This window comes from Dipodomys merriami, unplaced genomic scaffold (genome assembly GCF_024711535.1).
Source record: "Dipodomys merriami isolate MVZ:Mamm:240054 unplaced genomic scaffold, mDipMer1.0.p SCAF_28, whole genome shotgun sequence".
Classification (NCBI taxonomy): Eukaryota; Metazoa; Chordata; class Mammalia; order Rodentia; family Heteromyidae; genus Dipodomys; species Dipodomys merriami.
Window position 1 is genome coordinate 18,636,415 of NW_027204270.1, and position 18,426 is coordinate 18,654,840.

At 50.5% G+C, this 18,426-nt stretch overlaps 1 protein-coding gene across 1 annotated transcript in view; it reads right to left on the reverse strand.

Moving 5' to 3' along the window:
• Padi1 (peptidyl arginine deiminase 1) overlaps window positions 1-18,426 on the reverse strand; it is a 56,164-nt gene that overhangs the window by 30,201 nt on the left and 7,537 nt on the right. Inside the window, exon 2 of the mRNA XM_070037830.1 lies at window positions 13,718-13,955. Coding sequence (XP_069893931.1) covers window positions 13,718-13,743 — 26 coding nt within the window. The 5' untranslated portion in view covers window positions 13,744-13,955. The remainder of the gene's footprint in view (window positions 1-13,717; window positions 13,956-18,426) is intronic.

The following is an 18,426-nucleotide window of genomic DNA, read 5'->3' on the forward strand; positions in this document are numbered from 1 at the left end:
CTCATGCCTGTCATCCTAGCCACTCAGGAAGCTAGGATCTGAGGATCGTGCTTCAAAGCCATCCAGGGAAGGAAAGTCCATGAGACTTTTTTTTGGAGGGGGGGGTCTGGTCGTGGGGCCTGAACTCTGGGCCTGGGCGCTGTTCCCTTAGCTCTTCAGCTCAAGGCTAGTGCTCTACCACTTGAGCCACAGCGCCACTTCCAGCTTTTTTCTTTTTGCTTATGTGGTGCTGAGGAATCGAACCCAGGGCCTCAGGCATGCAAGGCAAGCGCTCTACCACTGAGCCACCTTCCCAGCCCTCCATAAGACTCTTATCTCACCAAAAAGCCAGATGTGAAGCTGCTAGAGCGCTAGCCTTGAGCAAAAGAGCTCAGGGACAAGGCCAGGCCCCAAGCCCCAGGACCAGCGTACCACGTAAATATAGCTCAGTGACAAAGCATTTGCCTAGCAAGTGATATGTCCTGGGTTTGATCCCCATTACCAAAAAAGGAAAGAAAAGTTAAAAAAAAACAAAAACAATCTTACCCCACCCCAAACCAAATACAGGCACCCTCAATTTTTCTTTGAGGGAAACATTTGATGTGTCTCCACCTCGCTCCGCACCCTCTGCGGCCTTCATCCCCTCCCTCCCCTCTTTCTTCCAGCCTGGGAACCTTTCCTTGGACGCACTGTGACCTGCCCAGCCTTGGCCCTGCCTGACATGCCCATGTACACCCAGGCTGTGGTCTGTTTGAACTTGGGATTAGTTCCGGGAGGAGCGGGGTGGAGAGCCGTGTCTGACGTGCAGGTCCTCTCCATGCTGGAAGGTGGAACATTTGTCTAGGAAGCTGGCCATGCCAGGGACCATGAGCCTGAGGTACTGAGAGGACTCAGGGTGTCATGGAGAGACCATGTCTGCGCTGAGCTCTGCCATTCAAGTCTGATCTTTGCCCTTCTTCAACAGATTTTTCTTTTGTTGGTCAGCCATGGGGCTTGAACTCAGGACTTGGGCGCTGTCCCTGAGCTCTTTTGCTCAAAGCTAGTGCTCTACCACTTTGAGCCACAGCTCTGCATCTGGTTTTTGAGTGGTTAGTCGGAGATAAGAGTCTCCCGGGGACTTTCTTGCCCGGGCTGGCTTCAAACTGATCCTTAAGATCTCAGCCTCTTGGGTAGCTAGGATTGTAGGAGTGAGGCACCGGCGCCCAGCTTTGTTCAACATGCTTACTGAACACCTGCCATTTTGCTCTGGGTCCTGGATAATTCAACAGGGAGCAAAGCCCAGCCGGCAGGGCAGGGAAGAGGCTGGCAGGGAGGGAGCTGGTGGCCGCCAGCCGAGGATAGAGAGGAAAGGGGCCATAGGCGCGGCCATCCCATACAATGGCGTCAAGGGAGTGGCAGCGGGCACCAATCAGAGAGAGCCTTGCCCGCTGGGGCCCTCCCAGCCTCACCGTGGGGGCCTGGCCTCCTAAGGGGCCCCCAGCCCCACCCCCCAGTCATCTAAGTTCCCAGACTAGATGTCTCCAAGCATCAGGCACCACTACACCATCCCAGTTGTTAGGGTGCTGCTAGGTGACAAACCAGAGGAGTGGCAGCTGCAGCCAGGGATTCAGCTTGCCTTGGTAAACTGAGGCAATTCCCTGAAGAACAAAACCCTGTGGGGACTATGGCCAGATCTTTGAGGCCATCCATTTGAGACCTTGGCAGGGACTGCTGAGGACTGAGGCTGTGAAGGGGCGGGGGGGGGGGTGCGGGCGGAGTGAACCGTGGGGTAGCCAGGCTGCATGGACTTAGCACCATAGGACTTATGCAAATGCCCTGGGGCCTTGTGACAATCAGGACTCTGTGGATGCTCCAGTGGCCACTGGCTGTGGGCTGTGGGCTCTCCAACTCTGGAACTCTTCATTCATTCATTCATTCACTCATTCATTCGTTGAGCCATTCACCCAACACCCATGGAAACTTGTTGTCTACAAGATACATTCTTGGAACACTCGCCGAGCATTCTCTGCTCCTCCTATTAACTCACCGGGCTGGAGTCTCCCCGGCCAGTCTGTGGCCTTCCTGTGCCCCTGGTCACCAAGGCAGGATCCTGGGACCACTGCTGGGTCTGGGTGTGGCCTGGTTGGTGTGCCGACTCAGCCACCATGAGAAAGCAGAGTACCCACCAATTCCCACAGCACCAGGGGCCTGGCCTGGGCAGGGCTGAGGGCCACCAGTCAGCTGAGTGGACCTACTGTCCCCTCAGAGCTCACCCAGGCCCGCGTCCCTGCTATACAGGGAGATCCCGTGGGAGCCACCAAGTCCCTCCCTGGATCTGGGGCCATCGGAGGCGCCCTGCAGCAGCCGCACTAATGACGGTGCTGGCAGGCCAGGGCTGGGCACCGGGCAGGCCCCAGCAGGACAGGCACAAGGCCTCTGCCCCCAGGGGCCGGCGAGCAGCAAGTCACCCCACCGATGGCCGACTCAGTGCCTCCCAGCCCTGGCCCATGGCCCATACCATCTCTGCTGATGGCACTACCTTCACCCCAGCTGCCCAGGTCAGAGACAGAGGCACCTGTGGGTGGCCACATAAGACAGCCAAGGTGATGGATGGCAGGTGGTGTGGAGCGTCTAGGAGACATGAGCCAGGTGTCCTGTGGGGCCAGTCCCTCCCGCTTGTCCTCTGCCTTTACTATGACGATTTCCCTAGCAAGTCTCCTGAACAGAGTCAATATCCTGTCCCACCCCTCAGTCTCGGGGTGCTGCTTCTTTTGTAAGTCCCAGGTGAGGGGGTTACCCCTGGTGTGATTGATACAGATCATGTGGCTGGTGTCTCTGCTGTGGTTTGACAGTCACACCTGTGTGTGTGTGGGGGGGGGTTGTTTGGGGTTTTTGTTTTTGTCGGTTATGGGTCTTGAACTCTGGGCCTGGGTGCTGTCCCTCAGCTCTTTAGCTCAAGGCGAGCGCTCTACCACTTAAGCCACAGCGCCACTTCTGATTTTCTGGTGGTTTATTGGAGATAAGAGTTTCATGGACTTTCCTGCCCAGGCTGACTCTGAACCACGATCCTCAGATCTCAGCCTCCTGAGTAGCTAGGGTTATAGGTGTGAGCCACAGGTACCCAGCTTGTCCTGGAGCTTTTGTGCTCAATCTAGTGCTCTACCACTTGAGCCACAATGCCACTTCTGGCTTTTTTGGTGGTTCATTGGAGATAACAGTCTCATAGTCTTTCCTGCCTGGGCTGGCTTAGAACCACAGTCCTCAGATCCTAGCCTCCTGGGAAGCTAGGACTCTAGAGGTGTGAGCTACTGGTGGTTTTTGTTTTGTTTTGTTTTGTTTTTATTGGCACACATATCTGATTTGATGTGGTGCCTGGCAGTGGCTGGCAGGTGTGGTTGTTTCCCTGAGGTACATGCTTCGAGAGTTGTACTCGACATGGAGCAACTGTAACCAACAGCTGCCTGGTAACGAATGGAAAGGGAGAGTGGTGCACGCTGGAAGCCATGCTCTCTCCAACATGGGACCACTGAGAGTAGAGCAGAGACTGTCCTCACCCATCCATGAACCTGGACAGTTACTCCCAAGACCCCTGCAGTGCCCCTTCCAAATCACCTCCCACACCCCCTAACACACACACAGAAGGTTCCTGCCTTGAACCAGGCAGCAAGTCGATGAACAGAGCAAGCCAGGTGCCGGTGGCTCACGTCTGTAATCCTAGCTACTAAAAGACTAAGATCTGAGGATCCAGGTTCAAAGCCAGCCCAGAAAGGAAAGTCCATGAGACTCTTATCTTCAATTAACTACTAGAAAACCGGAAGTGCAGCTGTGGTTCCACTAGAATGCTAGCCTTGAGTGAAAGAGCTCAAGGACAGAACCCAGGCCCTGAGTTCAAGCCCCACAACCGACAAACACACACACACAAAGAACAGAACAGCCTTGCAGCAGGGCACACAGTGCCAGGGCCATGAATACTGAGAAGTTTTGTGAACACTAGGAGAGGCAAGAAAAGGCTCTGGTAGCTCATGCCTGTAATCACAGCTATTCAAAGGCTGAGATCTGAATATGGAGGTTCAAGGGAAAGTCCGTGAGATTCTTCATGTCCAATTAACTACCAAAAATCCAAAAGGGGAGCTGTGGCTCAAATGGTACAGTGCCAGCCTTGAATGAAAACTCTAAGGGACAGTGTGTAGGCCCTGAGTTCAAGCCCCAATACCAGCAATTTTTTTTTAAAGAAAAGGCATGGGAGGCAAGAGGTGTCTAGGTAGATGGAGGGTGGAGGGGAAGGGAGTTGGAGGTTATTGAGCACTTAAAGTACACCATTGAACTCTGTGTGTGTGTGTGTGTGTGTGTGTGTGTGTGTGTGTGTGTGTGTGTGTGTGTGTGTGTGTACACCAGGGCTCAAACTCAAGGCCTCATACTCTTGCTTGGAGCCATTTCTTTACCACTTGAGCCATGCTTCCAGCCTGACACTTTTGTCGATTCATTGGAGATGGAGTTTCATGGACTTAGCCACCCAGGTTGGCTTCAAACCTCAGTCCTTCAGGTCTTTACCTCCTGAGTGGCGAGGATCAGAGGCACGCGCTGATGGTGCCAGGCCGCAGGCATCGTTAACTCCAGGTGGAGCCCTCACGGTGGAGAGCTTCATCAGCTTGTCTCAGGGCCTCCACTAACTAGGATGGAAGAGAAGCTATTGGAGCTCTGAGGTTGTGTTTGAGCAGCAATAGCCAGCCGGCTCCAAGGGGGACGCAGTCCGAGCGTCTTGTATATTGGTGGCTCATACGGAGAGGGACTGCCAGCCTGGGCTCTCATGTCCTCACAAGCCCCCAGCTCCCGCACAGAGAAAGGCACACAGCAGGTGTTCTAGGCGCAGCCTGGCCACGCTCCCCCACCCCACCCCCACCTCACAGTCCAGTGACAGGGAAAATGAAAAGTGGCTTAAAGAAAAAAATCTGAGCCTGGTGTGGTGGTGCATACCTGTAATCCCAGGAGCTAGAGATGCTCCCTATCAAGATGCAGCAAGCAATTGATCCAAGGCCACACCACCTTTTCTCCCATCCCTGAAGAGGGAAAAGGCCTACATCCGGACAGGCCACGCCAATACTTTGAAGCCCTATGCCCCAGCAGGTGCTCCTGCCATCCCGAGACAGAGCTCCAGCTGGTCTACCTCTGTCTCCTGGCCCCAGGGCTTGGCTGACCGCCTGGGCCCTGAGACTCAATGAAGTGAGTAGAGAGGGGAGAGAGGAGGAGTCAGAGAGACACACAGAGACAGACAGACAGACAGACAAGCAGGGACAGAGGTTGGGAGCCATCAGGTGACAATTATATACGCTGGACCCTCCACGCAGCCAGGAAAGGCCTGGATGAAAGAGAAGGAGGCTCAGAGAGGCACAGCGGTCAGCTGTGGGTCACACAGCAGCACTGCAGAACCTGAGCAGGAAACCAGCTCTCCTGGCAGCTGGGCCGCTCCAGAGTAAACAAGGTCTCATCTGGGAGGCTCCGGGTCTTATCAGATGGGCCCAGGCTGACACCCTGGAGCCTGTCAGCCACTTCCTGCCACCTCTTCCTGGCCACCTCCTGCCTTCGCTCTCCTGCTCTTCCATCTGGAAAAAGGAGGCCCCAGATTGCCCAAACCGCCAACCCAAAGACCCTGCAGAGGCTGAGGACCAGGGGGTCATCTGTGTACCCCCAATGGTGACATCAGCAAGGTCTCCTTTGTGCCCTCGTGGCTCTGATCTTGCTGCACATCATGCTGTCTGGACTTGAGGTCTGTACCCCTCCCCTCTTCCAAGGTGTCTGCAGAACCTCCCAGCTGACCCAGGCTTCCAGAGCCTTCTGAAGACAGCACCCCTGGCTCCCAGATATGGGTACTGTCAGCTGACCGGTCCCCGTAGGCGCTGGATGCTGAGGTGCGGGGACCCGAGCACAGGGGACAGTGAAGATGGGAAGTGCTTAGGGACCGAGGGCTCTGTGCTGATGCGGCCATTCCAGGACAGCTCAGCAGGGATGGGGGGCCTCCGTGAGGGGTGATCCTGGGGTGACTGAGGGAGGGAGGGGTCTCTGGCCTCGGTGAAGACGGGTCCTTGGCTTTCCAGTTGTCCTCTGGGGTCCCCAGAGCTGCTCCCACCCACAGGATGAGAGCTAGATAGGCTGAAGGACCTAAGTAACGGGTGGACCTCTGGACAGGGCGCAGAGGGGCTGAGGCGGGAGCTGGGAGCAGTGGCCCGCTGAACAGGGCCCAGCTAGAGCACAGCTCTGGTGCCCTGCCCGCCGCACCTGCCCTCCGTCCATGCCTGCAGCGCCGCCCAACCCACCTCCACCCCCCACTCAGGCCACGGCCCTCCCCGGCCTCCCCACACAAACCTCGCATCTCCGTGCCTCTGACCCCACCGGGCCCCTTCACTCCACCACAGTGAGACCCTGAGTTAGAACTCAGAGCCTTCACTCCTGCAGGACAGAACTTTCTACTTGGGCTCTGCCATCAGCCGTCTTCGCTCTCGCTATTTGGGAGATAGGGTCTCTCACTTTTGCTCAAGGCTGGCCTGGGCCACATCCTATTGGCCCTTTCCACAGGGCTGGGATGGCAGACTTCGGCTGCCATGTCTAGCTTGATCGAGCCTTCAACCGGCCTCAAACCTCCATCCTGCCCATCTCCTCCTCCAGCACAGCTGGCAGGAGCCACCACGCCCAGTCACAGCCCCCTTTTCTAATGTCAACATACCCGGGCCTGCGTCAAGGCAGGACCACTGCTGGACAGACAGAAGAACCCCCTCATGGGGGCACAAGACTCGGTCACTGCGGCTCAGACAGGAAGTCAGCCCTCACCAATGGCCTCCTGGGAGGTCGGAGTTCACCACACAACCTGGGACCATTCACAGCAGAATTGTGGGATGCACACAGATTTTAGACCAAGGAGACCCTGCGCTCACAGCTGGTGCCCTGACTACAAACCCTGACCTGTCCTGGGAATGACTCCATGATGTCTCTCTGGGGTCCGTGCCAAGGACTCCTGGGAATGAGGAAGGGAGGGAGGCAGAGGGTGGAGGGATGCTGGGAGAAAGGAGGGGAGCAGGAAGGTTCCCCAACAGGCCCTGCCTGACCCAACCCAAGGCCACTCGGGCTCGGCGGTAACCCCTGAGTCTTGTATTTTGAACCTGAAATTCCCCCTCCCCAAAATTCTTACATGTTGAAGATTTGGTCCCCAAAGCAGCAGGGTTCAGGGGTTGGGACCTTTGATTGGTGGTGGATCATGAGGTCTCTTGATCTCCTCAGTGGATTGATCCATTGATGGATTGATAACCTAATGGGCTATTGAGAGGTGGTGAAACCTTGCAGGGGGTGGGGCCTAACTGGAGGAAGTAGGTCACCCAGGCATATTTTGTCCCCATCCCTCCTCTCTTCTTCTCTTTCTCCTTCCCTCTTTCCCTCCTTCCCAGCCCCCCTCCACAACATTTCTTGGTGTTCAGCCTCACCAAGAACCCACAGAGATAGAACCCAGCTAATATGGATGGACATTTCTGGAACCATGAGCCAGAATAAATGCTTCCTCCTCCTTTAGACTGACTCAGACCCAGAAAGTTGACCAGCCCAGGGAGGACAGAGTTCTATTCACCCTCAGATGGGTGGGGGTCCCCTAAGAATACAAGCGGGGTCTCCTCAAGAGGTTGCTATGCACCAGGCTAGGAGTCCACAACTGAGTCTTGGGCGTGAGACCCGCAGACCAGCTGGGTGGCCTGGCCCTGCACACCCTCTTCTTAGCCTCTATCTTTGCATCTGGGCAGAGAGGGCGGATGGGGCTGCTGCTTCTTTGAGTCCTGGGCGCTCTGATTCCGTGGACGAACCGCAGCTCATGCCTCTTTTCCCCAGAGCCCCAGCCTCAGCACCCCTCAGCAGTGCACAGTGGGGCTAGTCCGCTTCAGGCCGAGTCTGACCATCCAGGCCAACCAGGCCCGAATCAACTCACCTTGCCCCCCCACCCCATCCCCATCCTGGGGCTCCCCGTGCCTGTGTGGCCTGGCAAGAGACTTGCCTCAACCCCTAGATCCTGCCTAATGTCCCCTCTATCCACTGTGTGGTCTCCTGTCTTCCAGACACCCAGTGCTGGTCTGCAGAGCCAGCCAGCCAGCCAGCCAGCCACACACACACACACACACACACACACACACACACACACACACACACACACACACACACACACACACACACACACACACACACACACACACACACACACAGCAGCTGTCCTTAGCGCAGGACGGAGGGGCCGCCGGCCCGAGGGGAGAGGCACAGTCCCGGCTGGGTGTGAGCCTAGGCTGTCTGTTCCCCGTGGAGCCCATCCTCGATCCCTCCCAGCCTCCTGATCCCATGGCTGAGCCACAGGCCTCATTCCCCAGGAAACCCCTAGTCTGACTGAGGGCCCAGCTCCTCCCTGCCCAGTGGGGGAGGCGGCACACACAGCTGGTGACTGGGCAGTCAGCACCCTGTCCTGCCGGCCTCCCCATGCTCGGGAGGGGCCCGAACTGAGCTGAGACTTTAAGGAGGGGAGCACGGGAGGGAATTCGGGGACAGGGGTCCCACTGGGGGTTCGGGTCTCTTTTTTGTGTTGCTGGCTCTGGGGCTTGAACAGACTCTCAGTCTCTTACTTGGACTTTTTTTTCTGGCTCAAGACTGACACTTTGCCACTTGAGTCATAGCTCTTGATTAATTGGAGATAAGAGTCTCATGGAGTTTCCTGCTCAGGCTGGTTTCAAATCGTGATCCTTGGATCTCAGCCTCCTGAGTAGCTGGGATTACAGGTGTGAGCCACTAGAACTTGAAAGGGATAAGGCTTTGGATCCATCAACTCCATCCGCCTCCTGGATGCCCAGGAGCCCGGGCAGGCAGCAGCTGAGCTCAGGAAACCGATCCAGAAGAAGATGGGAGACCAAGGCCACACACTGTGGCCACACTGGAACCGAGGTTGCTCTGCAGAGAGAGCCAGGGAGGAGCTGCCGGTGACTAAGATTGCCAGTTCTCCACGCCCTGGGCCTGCAAGGCTCCAACTGCTAGGCACCCTCTGCCCCAGTGCCCTGGGGATGGCCTGGCTCAGGCCTGTTTGGTAAATGCTTTTCATTTGAGGGAGACCTGCTGCCATGCCAGGATTTATAGGCCTGCTTTATGGGGCTGGCTCGGGGAGCCTGGGGCCCAGATTCTTCTTGCACTACTCAAACACCTGCCAGGGTGCAGCCGTGGCTACAGCGTCTCAAAAAGCCAAGTCTTACCTGGGGCGCTTGTGGCTCGTGCCTGTAATTCTAGCTACTCAGGAGGCTGAGATCTGAAGATCACAGTTCAAAGCCAGCCCAGGCAGAAAAGTCAGTGAGACTCTTATTTCCAATAAACCACCAGAAAATGAGAAGTGGCGCTGTGGCTCAAGTGGTAGAGTGCTCACCTTGAGCTGAAGAGCTGAGGGACAATACAGGCCTAGAGTTTAAGACCCATGACCCTCCTCTCCCCCCAAAAAGAGCCAAGACTTGGCATGTGTTGGCTGAACTCTAGTCTCATAGAGAAGGGTGCAGGGAGGATCAGAGAAGGATAGTGATTTGTTCGCACACAGTAGCAGCAGCAGCAGCAGCAGCAGACCTTCAAACTGGCACTGTCTCCTTGCCGGGCAGGACAGCTCTTCCTCTCAAGCTGTCTTTGTGGAATATCTCGGGATGCCACAAAGGTCTGTCCTAGAAGCCGAGCCCCACTGGCTCTCACCTGTGATCTAGCCACTCAGGAGGCTGAGCTCTGAAGATCAAGGTTTTGACTCAGCCCAGGTAGAAAAGTCTGCAAGATTCTTATCTCCAATTAACCAGCAAAAACCAGAAGTGGAGCTGTGGCCCACATGGTAGAGTGCCCACTTGGAGTGAAAAAGCTATGTGAGAATGTAAGACTCTGAGTTCAAGTCTCAGTACCTATGTGTGCATGGATGTACATGGGCACATGTGCATGCACGCACACACACACACACACCCTGCCCTGGGAGTCCCTGGGGCCTTGTCATTTTGGAGCAGAACCCCAGACCCTGGCCAGGGTACCTGGCTAGTGCAGGGTTTGGGGAGCAGAAGGAGTTACATCACTCCATCCCACCCCTGTTCCAGCCACTAGGATCCCCTCAGAATGCCGAACCATTTACGCTGGGGGAAGGAGAAACTTCCTACTTATTGAGGATCTGCTGTGTGCAACCGTGGCTGAGCCCAGGGCTCCACATTCATTCCCTGCACCCACCAGCCTGAGACCAGACAGCTTTACGAGAGGAAATTGTGGTTTCAAGACGGCGGCTGAGATACCTTGCCCTGGGCCACGCAGCACCTGCGTGGGCTCCAGCATGCTAGCAGCCTGTCTGTTCCCCAAAGCCCACGCTCCATTTCTTCATCACACCTTCCCTCTCCCAGGGAGGGCCCCAGGGGCTCAGCACATCCCCCACCTCAGCCCACTGGCTTGGTCCAGTAGGGCATGGCTCTGCCCAGGGCTCAAAGCTGCCAGCTCCCAAGCCCCTGGGACAAATGGGGCAGATGGACACACACTTGGCCTTGGGGTCTGCTCCACCCTACTCAGACTCCCAGGACTGAAGGAAGGGCCAGGGTTCTGCTAAAAAGGAAAATGTTGGCATATATCTGAGGCTAGGATGGGAGTACAGAGGCTTGGTTGGGCTCTACTTGGGCTCTATCGTGTCCTGCTGTGTGACCTTGGGTATGTTTTTGGCCCCCTCTGATTCTCTTTTACCAGGACCATGATGTATAAATTTACATATGCTTAGTTAAAAAGTCCAAAGTTTCAAGATTCAAAAGGAGAGAAGAAGCCAGGCGCTGGTGGCTCACGCCTGTCATCCTAGCTACTCAGGATGCTGAAATTTGAAGATCATGGTTCAAAGCCAGCCCAGGCAGGAAAGTCCGTGAGACTCTTATCTCCAATTAACCATCAGAAAACTGGAAGTGGCGCTGTGGCTCAACTGGTGGAGCGCTTGCCTTTAGCTGAAGAGCGCAGGGACAGAGCCCAGGCCCAGAGTTCAAAACCCATGACTGACCAAAGGGGGAGGAAAAAGGAGGGGAAGAGGCTAGGAGTGTGGGGATGGCACACAACTACAATCCCAGCTCTTTCAAGGTTGCAAGTTTGAGGCCACTAGCCTGGGCCAGGTATCAAGACTGTTACAAAAAAGGAAGGAAAGGAAAGGAAAGGAAAGGAAAGGAAAGGAAAGGAAAGGAAAGGAAAGGAAAGGAAAGGAAAGGAAGCAGAGGGAGGGAGGGAGGGAAGAAGGAAGGAAGGAAGGAAGGAAAAGCTGGGTGTTGGTGTCTCACACCTGTAAATCTAGTACTCAGGAGACTGAGTACCAAAGGCTCATGATTCAAAGCCAGAAAAGTCTTCAAGCCTCCATCTGCAAAATAACCAGCAAAGAGCTGGACTAGAGCATGGCTTAAGTGGTAGAGCCCCAAGAAAGCAAGAAGTGTGAGGCCCTGAATTCAAGCCCCAGGAATCCAAAAATAAAATTAAAGCTAAATATAGTGTTGTTGTTGTTGTTGTTTTAAGGAAGAGGAGAGAGCCAGGCCCAACCCCAGGTTGTACTCAGTGGCACCGCTGCAGGCGGCATCCTGCATGAGATACAGGCTCAGATCCTCTCCCAAGCTAAGGGGGGTCTCTTCTGCAGACAGACAGGGCAGGTGCCGAAGCTCAGGAGATGCCAGGTCAGGGGCTCAGCTTCTTCTCTGGTTATAGAACTATTTGAGGATGCCATTTCTGAAGCAGTGTGAGCAGCTGGGTCTGGAGAACCAATCCTGAACACATCTTCCCAATGTGGGTAGCCTGTCTGCCTAGTAAGCAAAAGGCCCTGCATTCTAAGTTTTCACATTTGTTGGCATATAGCTCCTTGCAATTTAACTTTAGAAACAAAAGGGGGGAAAATACTGCAGTATCACAAAGATGAAATGACCTCTCCCAGGGAAAGGATTTGCAAAGTGTATACATGAAAGGGTCTAATACCCAGCATAGGTAAAGAGCTCCCGCAACTCAACAATTAAAAAAAAAAGTCAGTCAACTCACACCTATAATCCTAATGACTCAGGAGGCTGAGATCTGAGGATCACAGTTCAAAGCCAAACTGGGCAGGAGAAAGTTCATAAGACTTTTATCTCCAACTAACCATCCAAAAGTAGAGCTGTGGCTCAAGTGTTAGGGCACCAGCTTGGACTGAAAAAGCTAAGGGCCAGCCCCCACACCCTGAGTTCAAGCCTCAGTACCAACACAAAACAAAAAGGCACTACAAAATGGACAGAGGAACTGAATAGACATTTCTCCAGAGACAGGGTAATGGCTGATACACTCATGAAGACACTCATCGTCGTCAGTAGGGAGATACAGAACAAAACCACAAGGAGACCCAGCCTCCCACCCTTGAGGATGCCGCTGTGAAAAGTCGAGATGACAGTAAGGGCGAGGGCGGAGAAGCTGGGAGTGGCATTCCTTGCCGATGGGGACGTCACATGGTGCCACCATCTTGGCAAACACTGTGTACTTGGGCCTCCCCTGAGGATGGCAGAGGTGGGGAAGGAAGAGCCCTGAGCATCCTGTCTCCCTGGGACTACATGCAGGGAGGAGGCACCCACTTCCCCAGATGCCTAGACTCTAGATTTGTGCAAGCGGGAGATCGAAACACTCAGGGTACAACCAACCTTCCTTCCAAAGGGCGGGACTTCCCCTCTCTTAGGGACGTCTGATATAGCTCTGGTCCTGAGCAGGCATCAAGGCCGTGCCCTTGGCTTCCAATTGCTTATGTTTATATTTCTGTGTACCCACTCTCCATTTTATGGGGGGAGGGCTTCTCTCTTTTGCCACTGAACCCCATAGATAGGCACCAATTTAAGTAGTCTCGGAGCCTTTTCTTCTTTATTTTTATTTTTGTCATATTGTTATTATAAAAGTGATGTACAGGCCGGGCGCCAGTGGCTCACGCCTGTAATCCTAGCTACTCAGAAGGCTGAGATCTGAGGATCAAGGTTCAAAGCCAGCCCAGGCAGGAAAGTCCATGAAACTCTTATCTCCAATAAACCACTAGAAAACCAGAAGTGGCACTGTGGCTAAAGTGTTAGTGCACTAGCCTTGTGGCTCAAGTGTTAGAGTTGAGGGACAGCGCCCAGGCCCAGAGTTCAAACCCCACCACTGACAAAAAAAACATAGTAATGTATGGAGGGGTTCCCTTACATAAGTCAGATAAAAAGTACATTTCTTTTTGGACAATATCATCCCTTCCCTCTTCCTCTCCCAGTTTTTGCCTCCCATCTCCACCCACGTTTTCTAGTTCATTTTCAACAGTGTCTACTTAGTACCACTGCCTTTGCCCCCCCCCCCCTTTTATTTTGGTCAGTTGTGGGGCTTGAACTCTGGGCTTGGGCGCAGTCCCTGTGCTCTTCAGCTCAAGGCTAGCGCTCTTCCTCCTGAGCCACAGCGCCACTTCTGGTTTTCTGGTGGTTTTTTGGAGGTAAGAGTCTCACGGACTTTCCTGCCTGGGCTGGCTTTGAACCGCAATCCTCAGATCTCAGCCTCTTGAGTAGCTAGGATTACAGGTGTGAGTTACCAGCACCCGGCTTTTTTCCCCATTTTTTAATCCCTCCCCCTCATCTTCCCCCCCCCCCCCCCCCGCGACTTCCACTTTGAAACATTTCTTTCCCTTCTTTGAGTTAATCTTGCTGGGATGGTCGTTTGTTCTTTAACTTTTCAAACTGGATGCTCACCACATGTGTTTCCTTACCTTCTTTGTCTTCCAGTAACATCCATGCCAATGCCTCCGGTTCTGGAACCGATTCAGCTGAGTCGGTGAGTTTTTTGCCCACTATCTTCTCACGCTCACTCCGTCTTCTCCCAGCGCAAGGTCTCCTTTGATGGATGATTTATGTAAAGGGTGACTTTTTTACATTTCCGCACAGATGGGGTTTTCTTGTGATCTTTGCTGAGTTTCAAGCGATTACATCAGAGTCGGGGGATGTGGTCTGGATGATACAGTGGATGCCAATTTTGTCGAGACTTGCTTCAGTCAGCACACACCTAAGTCTGTGTTTGGATGTGCTCAGGGTGTCTTAAAAAAATGGTGTTGCCCATGGTTGAGACTGGGTCACCCCATGTCCATGGCATAAAGGTTTGTTCATCAGATATTCTGGTGACAAGACTCAAGTGGTAGAGCACCTCCCTAGTGATCTCCAGGCCCTGAATTCAAATCCCCAGTACCACCCTTTCTTTTTCTATTTATTACTGATTATTTTTGTGTTTCATTTTTCATTTATGGAGACATATTAAAATCTCCTAGTCTGGTTGTCCAGGTTCAATATCAAAAATATATGAAACTAAAATTACCTATTTCATCCAGGCATGAATTTTGAGGCCAGCCTGAGCAAAGGAACTAGAGAGACCCTATCTCAAAAGCAAAATAAAAACAAAAAAGCAGGTAGAGCACTAGAGCACTTGAGGAAAAGAGGTCCGCGACAGTGCCCAGGCCCTGAGTTCAAGCACCACAACTGACCAAAAAAATAGGCTGGGGACATGGCTCAAGAGGTAGAGAGTTGTATAGCATGACACAGACACAGAGCTCTGGCTTCCAACCTTAGTAAAACACACACACACACACACACACACACACACACACACACACACACACACACACACACACACACACACACACACCATATATTATCTATTTCCTATTGGGTGAGTTTTAGCTGCTTGTGTTTTTTAAGGAAATTGTCTATTTCAACTAAATTACCAAATGTATCTTTGTGAAATTTTTTGTAGTACTCCCTTTCTCGATTTTATAAATCAACAAAGAAACCATAGGATTAAACAACACCATAGACCAAAAGAACTTAATAGAGATCTGCAGAATATTTCTCCTAGTAGCTGCCCAATGCACATTCTTTTTGGCGGCCCACGGAACTTTCTCCAATATTTTGGATCATATCCTAGGGCATATAGCAAGTCTTAGCAAATACACAAAAACTGAAATGACTCCCTGTAGTCTATCAAACCATAATGGAATTAAAGTATAGCTTAACAGCAAAAGAAGACATTACAGAAAATATTCAAACACATGGAAACTGAACAATACATTGTTGAATGACAGACATGTAGGTCACTGAAGAAATAAAGGGATAAATCAAAGAGTTCCTAGGGTCTAAAGAAAATGAAAACAGAGGGCTGGGAAGGTGGCTCAGTGGTAGAGCACTTGCTTTGCATGCTTGAGGCCCTGGGTTTGATTCCTCAGCACTACCTAAGAAAAAAGCTGGAAGTGGTGCTGTGGCTCAAGTGGTAGAGTGCTAGCCTTGAGCTGAAGAGCTGAGGGACAGCGCCCAGGCCCAGAGTACAGGCCCCATGACCGGACCCAAAAAAAAAAAAAAAGAAAATGAAAACACATCTTATCAAAGTCTTTGGAATACAGAAAAGAGAGTGCTTATAGAAAAATTCATAGTTACAACTGCCTACAGAAGATGTTCAAATAAATATCTTTAGAGAGCCAGGCACCGGTGGCTCATGCCTGTAACCCTAGCTACTCAGGAGGCTGAGATCTGAGGATTGCAGTTCAAATCCAGCCAGAAAGTCCGTGAAACTCTTATCTCCAATAAACCACCAGGAAACCGGAAGTGGTGCTGTAGCTCAAGTGGTAGAGCGCTAGCCTTGAGCTGAAGAGCTGAGGGACAGCGCTCAGACCCAGAGTTCAAACCCCATGACCGACAAAAAAAAAAAAACCTTTAGAATACACCCCAAGCTTCTAGAAAAACAGGAATATACAAAGCCTAAAACAAAATAGATGGAAAGAAATAGTAAGGACTAAGGAAACAACTGATGAAATGGAGACTTCAAGAATCAATGAGACAAAAGTTGATTCCTTGAAAAAATAAAGAAAATTGATAAACCTCTAGTTAATTTGACCAAAGAAAGAGAGAATAAACTCTAATGAATTACATATAAAAGGAGGAATGTCAGAACAAATACCAAAGACATCCAAAGGGCTATGAGGAAAACCTTTGAAATCACATATTTAATAAACTAGATGAATTTGTAGATACAGTTGACGTACCAAAATTATACCAAGAAGATATAAACCACATACACAGATCTGTAACAAGTAATGAGATTGAAGGAGTAATAGAGAGTCTCCCAACAAGGAAAATCCCAAATGTATTTACTGCCAAATTCCATCAGACCTTCAAATGAGAACTAACACCAACACTCCTCAAACTCTTCCACGAAACATAAAAGGAAGGAACACCACTGAACTCAATCTATGAAGCAAGTATTACACTCATTCCAAAAACAGACGTTCAAAAAATAGAGAGAATTATAGACCATACTGGTAGACAAATACCAATGAAAAGATTTCAATAAAATCTTTGCATAACATACTGCTATTATTGGTCTTTTATATAAATATAAATATATATATATATACATATATATAATTTGAATTTTTGGAAACTTTAGCTGTGCTGTCAACTTTGGAAAAAGTATCTCAGTTTACCGTGTTGAGTTGGCATTGTACAGAAATTAATAGCCATATTGGTCTAGAAATGTTAAACTTAATTTTTTTCTATTTGTACAGGGGTAAACGCACTGTATTAAATATGTAAGGTCTTATCTACGTGGGTTTGATTACAGAAACTAATAAAGTATTCTCTAAATAATGAAAAAAAAATCTTTGCAAACTGAATTCAACAACACATCAAAAAAAATTATATATCACGATTGGATTGGTTTTATCCAAAGGAGGCAAGGATGATTTTATATACATAAATCAATAAATGTAGTGCATCACATAAACAGAATTAAGAAGGAAAAAAAAATCACACAATCATCTCAATTGATTCAGAAAAAAACCTTTGACAATATTTTATGAAAAAATATCTGAAGAAACTAGGAATAGAAAGGACATATCCAAACTTAATAAAAGCTATATCTGCCAAACCTATAGTACATATCATATTAAATGGAGAAAAACTAAAATTATTCTCTCTGAAGTCAGGTACAAGACAAGGATATCCATTCTCCCCATTCTTACCCAATATGGTACTTCAGTTCCTAGTCAAAGCAATGAGACAAAAGAAAGAAGAAAAGAGATTCAAATAAGAAAGGAAACAGGGGGCTGGGAAGGTGGCTCAGTGGTAGAGCGCTTGCCTAGCACACATGAGGCCCTGGGTTCGATTCCTCCGCACCACATAAACATTAAAAAAAATCCGGAAGTGGTATTGTGGCTCAAGTGGTAGAGCACTAGCCTTGAGCTGGAGAGCTGAGGGACAGCACCCAGGCCCAGAGTTCAAGTCCCAGGACCAACCAAAAAAAAAAAAGAAAGAAAGGAAACGGATTATCCCTATTTGCTGATGATATGACCCTTTACTTAACAAAGACTACAGACTCCACCACAAAACCTCCTAGAACTCATAACTTTGGAAAGTTGGCAAGATATAAAATCAATACTCAAGAAAAACAGTGGCCATGAACAGGCTGAGAAAAATCAGGAAAACAATTCCCTTCACAATAGCCTCCAACAATACAAAAACTTTATGGCTTCAATTTCTCTTGACTAGATTGCAGATTAGTCATTGCCTGGGGCCTTTGCTGTATCACCCAAGTTCGGGGAGGATGTTTTCATCTTCAGTAAGACCTGGGTATACCACTATTTAGGTGTATATATATGGACAACTGTAACTTCCTCTTCGTGGATCATTCCCTTAATTAATATAAAGTGACCTTTGTCTCTTCTGACTGATATTAATGTGAAGTCTACTTATGTAATATATAAAAATAGTTACTCCTGTCAGTTTTCAGGGTCCACTAGCCTAGAATATCTTTTTCCATCCTGTCATGCTAAGCCTGGATTTGCCTTTGTCAATGAGATGTGTTTCCTGTAGGCAACAGATGGTTGGATTCTTGCTCTTTGATCCAAGTTGCTATTCTTTATCTTTTTTTTTCTTTTTTCTTTTTCTTTCTTTTCTTTTCTTTTTTTTCTTTTTTTTTTTTTTTGCCAGTTCTGGGGCTTGAACTCAGGGCCTGGGCACTGTTCCTGAGCTTCTTTTGCTCAACACTAGCACTCTACCGCAGTGCCACATCTGGCTTTTTCTTTGTATGTGGTACTGAGGAATTGAACCCAGGGCTTCATGCATGCTAGGCAAGCACTCTACCACTAAGCCACATTCCGAGCCCCTCTTTATCTTTTTTTTTTCCTGGTCATAGGGTTTGAGCTCAGGGTCTGGACTCTGTCCCTGAGCTCTCTTTGCTCAAGCACTCTACCACTTTGAGCCACAGCATCACTTCTGGTTTTCTGGTGGTTAATGGGAGATAAGGGTCACAGATTTTCCTGCCTGGGCTGGCTTTGAACAGTAATCCTCAGATCTTAGCCTCCTGAGTAGCTAGGATTACAAGTGTGAGTCACCAATGCCTAGCTTATTCTTTATTTTTTGATTGGAGAGTTAAGAC